The 4,782-nt window shown below is 48.3% G+C and overlaps 1 protein-coding gene across 1 annotated transcript; it reads left to right on the top strand.

Annotated features, from left to right (window-relative positions):
• Nucleotides 1–3,340: 3,340 nt before the first annotated feature.
• LOC111893916 (uncharacterized) lies at nucleotides 3,341–4,366 on the top strand. The gene has a single exon (XM_023889995.1). The coding sequence runs from the start codon at nucleotides 3,341–3,343 to the stop codon at nucleotides 4,364–4,366; it is 1,026 nt and encodes a 341-aa protein (XP_023745763.1).
• The last annotated feature ends 416 nt before the right edge of the window (nucleotides 4,367–4,782 follow it).

Below are 4,782 nucleotides of genomic sequence, written 5' to 3'. Positions count from 1 at the left end.
AACACAGGTGTATACATTGCGATCAAACCAGGCCTTTCCCTTTCGAACCAGATGTACCTGAAGCCATAAACCACAAACTGTAAGCACAAAGCTTAGTGAGTTCTCCAAATAACACATACCAAACATAACATACGAGTCATACATATCAAACATGCAATAGGAGGTGCTATGTACCAACCATAGTCTTGTCATTATGCCACAAGCCGTATCATGGTGTTTCCTTGCCAAGTCGGAGACCAAAACCCTAGGTCTTACAGACAAGTGTCAGGAGTCACCTCTTGGTCTTCCGTGCAAGCATCACAAATACAACTAGCATATAATCTACAACTACTTATCTACTTAATTGCTAGAGTCCAAACTCTGGTCTTACATACAGATCTGTCAGGAGCGACCTCCTAGTCTTTCATGCAAATGCCAAGGGCCACCCCTTGGTCTTCCTATAATACATAAACCAAATGTGTAACACCCCAAGTTCAGAAGCAAGAGTTTAGGGGCTTAAAGTGTAAATTGAGGAAGCTACTCGACAAGTAGGTGCGATTACTCGTCGAGTTGGAGCGGGTTCTGGTCACGAGTTAAGTGACCAACTCGCCGACTCGGCAACTGCACTCGATGAGTTGGTGTTGGTAAGAGAAAACCCTAATCTTAGGGTTTGCACCCTATTTAAAGGACTTAATGCCCCCCCCCCTCCGCCTCCTTATTTCCCTTGAGAGTCAGTGAACCGTAAAATCGTAAGAGCTTCCATTGTTAAAGAGATTTGAGCTTTGGAGGAGGAATACTGAGAAGGGAGCTTGAAGACCAAGAGGCTAGCATCAAGGGATTTATGTAGATCCAGAATCTACTCCAGCTTGGGCACATTTTGGAGGTAACAAGTTGTTACCTTGACTCTTTTGCATCTAGATCTATTCTTGAATAAGATTTGGGGCCATTTTGGCATGTTAAGGATCTATTTCGGCTTAGGGGTCTAGATTTTAGGTTGCTACTTCAGGTCTAGACTTATCTTGGTCCTGAAACTCATAGAGCATTAGCCCTTAGGTTGGTTGTGAAGCATTCTTGCCTTAAACCCTTGCCCTAGCTTGTTTTGGGCGAATAGCACCTTGTACTCACGTAAAGTTGGCAGCTTTACATGAGAGTCATGCCCTAGGAGGATGGATCTACAGTTTGGAAACTCTGCATGGCCCAAAAAGTGACTGTATGGATGAAGGACTGAAGAGACTCGGTAAGTCTCATGGGTTGACTCGGCGAGTCATATGATTATGGGCATGGACTTGACGAGTTGGATGAACAACTCGGCGAGTCTATTGAAGATTGTCGTGGACTCGGCGAGTCTATTCTTGGACTCGACGATTCATAGCGCAGAACCCCCCCCCCCCCCCAACCTCTTATGGTTAAGACTCAGATCAATGAGTTGAGTGGTGACTCAGTGAGCTGGATAGGATAGGACTCAGAGATTGATGGACTCGACGAGTCATGGGGTGACTCGGCGAGTCGACTCCTGATATGAGAGTTTTCTGAAGTTAAGAGCTCAACGAGTCAATAGGTTGACTCGGCGAGTAGGGTCAATCTGGAAGGTTGACTTTGGGCCAGGACTTTGACTTTGACCCGTTTCACCTTCAAGGGTATTACGGTAATGTGAATTTTTATGTCAATCGATCATTGATGGCTATAGGTGTTGGAGTCTGGGGCAGTGCTTCGGGATTGGGCTTTCGTGGTTCGGTTCGGCAGTTGCAAGGTGAGTTATCCTCACTATACTCAAGGGTCTAAGGCACCAAACAAATAACACTCAATTAATAATTAGGTTCCAATCCAAATCCAACAATCAATATAAGGGGTAAAAATGTCACTTTACCCTTCACCTAGTTTGGTCCAAGACTAAGGCCCAAACTGTTAATCATAATGGCCCACAAACCAATAATCATCCAAAGCCCACTTATGGCCCAATTTTCCAAATTGGGCCCAAACCCTTACATAGGATGATGGTGTGCCTAGGGCAGGACAACAGAGTTGCGTCTAAGCCCTAAAGCCGGGCACACCAGCCAGGCTCAGTGCCTGTTGGCGCCCCCGGGAGCAGAACGCCCGGGCGGAAGGCGCGCGCCCGCCAAGTGACGCTCCATGCTCCAAGACAAAAGATACGGTCAGGAGACAAACAGTGGGATTAGAGCATTACCGAAAAAGAGCCAATGAGGGCGCTCTAACAGTTGAAGGCGCATGACCCTCCAATCAGCGCCTCTGATCCTGTCTCCCCAGAAAAGCGATCCTGTCTGGTACGGACCAGACAGGGGCGCTAGGTATAAAAGGATGCATTCTCAGGCTAGCGAGGTAAGTTCTCTGGCCATTCTAGAGAATACATAAACAAACCCTAAATCATCCTCTAACTTGACCGTCGGAGCGTTCTTTCGGGAGGTCCTCCCGGAAAGTGGTTGACGACCTTTGTTCTCTGTGATCTTGCAGTAGCACTCAGGCAATCAGGAAGAACCTAACCGAAGCACAAGCGAGGTTAAACGGGGAACGAGGTTCCATCATTTGGTGCCATTCATTTGTGAGACGAAGAACGCAAACGAAAAGCACGAAAACGAGCATCAATAGCGTCCAGCGGTAATGACAGACAACCAGCTAGTCCCATACGTCCCATGACGACGTTGGACGAAACGCCACAACCTGAACCGGCCAGCAGGGTCGTTTTAGGTGAAGGAAGTTCTACAGCAATCGCTGGAGATGCTTCACAATTGTCGTTTCCTCAGCAAGAGGCAACTTCGGTGGAGTTACTCCTATCTACACAGCTTCAGATACCGCCTTTCTTCACACCGTCGTTGCAACAGACACGGGCAATCTACTTGACAACACCCCCGTCGGGTTACATTTCCAGTTTTCCGCCGCCATTTGCAACACCTTCACCACTTCAGGCGACGAGTAGGCAGAGTTCCACAAACCCATTGCCGCCACTGGCGCAAACCATGATGAACAACCCACCACCCGTCTACCCGGCGACCTATACGTGGTCAGGACCCACTATATCTACCAACAACCGGTAATAATCAACCCTACTGCGTCCGTACCCACTTTCTCCACTAGTTATCCTTTTCAGTTGCCATTCCAACCATACCCCTTTTATGGACCAAGTTCGGGCTACTTTACACCACCACCGCATGGTACGAACTCCCAGTACTAGCAGGGGACGTCGACCATCCCAGGCCAGGATGGTTTTTCCCAAAGCGTAACGTCTCCATTCATCAAAGAGCTGTTGGATTATGAGATACAAAATACCGCAAAACTCCCAACACTCAAAACGTACAATGGAACCACCGACCCGGACAGTCACATCGACACATACGAATGGACGATGATGTCACTAAAACTCAACGAGAAGTTCTGGTGCATGTACTTCCCAACAACGCTCGAGGGCAACGCCAGCATGTGGTTCAAAACACTACAGCCAGGCAGTATTTCAAACTTCGCTCAGCTCAAGTATCTTTTCCTCACCAACTTCATGCAGCTACACAAATACAAGGGGGACTCTCACTCCATTATTGACTATAAACAAAGAGAGGGGGAATCTGTACGAGAATACTTCACAAGGTTCACAAACACCACGCTAGATGTACTAGGGCATGAAAAAGGTCTTATAGCCGGAGCCTTCACGTGGGGACTTCTGCCAGGACCTTTGTCTCAAAAACTCATGGGAAATAAGCCCTTAACACGAGCCGAGTTGAAGGAAAGAGTAGAACGATATCTACGACAGGAGGACGGTGAAGCGGCTAAGCAAGCTTACTTGAATGCCATGACGACCACCAAGCATCACCAGTCTAGTCATACGGACTTCCGAGGAGGTGGAAGACATTATAGTCAGGCAAGAAGACCGCCAGCGCGTTTTCGACCATTCGCCAGAGACGACAAACGGGGTCATCGCCCGGAAGTGTACACAGTGTCTAGGAAACAACAACCAGCCAAGTCACCCAAGAGCCGGTACTGTGAATACCACAAAAGTAAGACGCATGATACGGTTAACTGTTCGGTGCTAAAAAAGGAGATGGAGGAGAAACAACTCAAAGGAGATCTGGTGGAGGTGGCACGAAGTCTGCGCGCCAAGTTTGACGTCGAGAATGCCAAGGGCCCATCCCGTGAGGGGGTTCAGCCCAGGGAGATATTCATGATACGCAACAAGAGAAGCAGGGAGGAACAAAGGGGAGAACGGACGACCGTTAAACCTTCAGCACGCGTGCTCACGTTCTCCATTCAGGATCCCAGGCCGGATGGTTGGAGAGGCGACAAACCGTTGATAATACAAGCATCTATTAGAGACGTGACTATCCACCGGGTCTATAGCGTCACCGGAAGTTTAGCAGACATCATCTATGAGCACTGTTTCTGACTCCTCCCTGATCGCTGGAAAGACAACTTGCGACCTACGACTGGTAGGCTGGTGGGATTCACCGGCCATAGCGTGTGGCCGCTGGGTACAATCCACCTTCCCCTGACAATCACCAGCCATGACAAACAGCGAAAGAAAACTGCCCTGATAGACTTCGTGGTCATTTGACACGCAGCAGAGCACAACATCATTCTAGGAAGAACAGCCCTCTTGAAGTTAGGAGCAGTAACATCAACCATGCATGGAATCATGAAATTTGACACACCGAAAGGCGAAGCCATGATACTAGCCACTCCGCCCAAAGAGTTGCAGTGCTATACAGTCATGAAGCCAACAGAAATAACCAAAGGGTGCAAAAGACCCAGGGGCAATCCCATAAAGGGGAAGGAGATAATCAATGAAAACCACCATGACTA

The sequence above is a fragment of the Lactuca sativa genome, chromosome 7 (assembly GCF_002870075.4).
Source record: "Lactuca sativa cultivar Salinas chromosome 7, Lsat_Salinas_v11, whole genome shotgun sequence".
Taxonomy (NCBI): domain Eukaryota; kingdom Viridiplantae; phylum Streptophyta; class Magnoliopsida; order Asterales; family Asteraceae; genus Lactuca; species Lactuca sativa.
The sequence above is the reverse complement of the archived record's forward strand: the minus strand, read 5'-3'. Positions and strand labels throughout refer to the sequence as shown.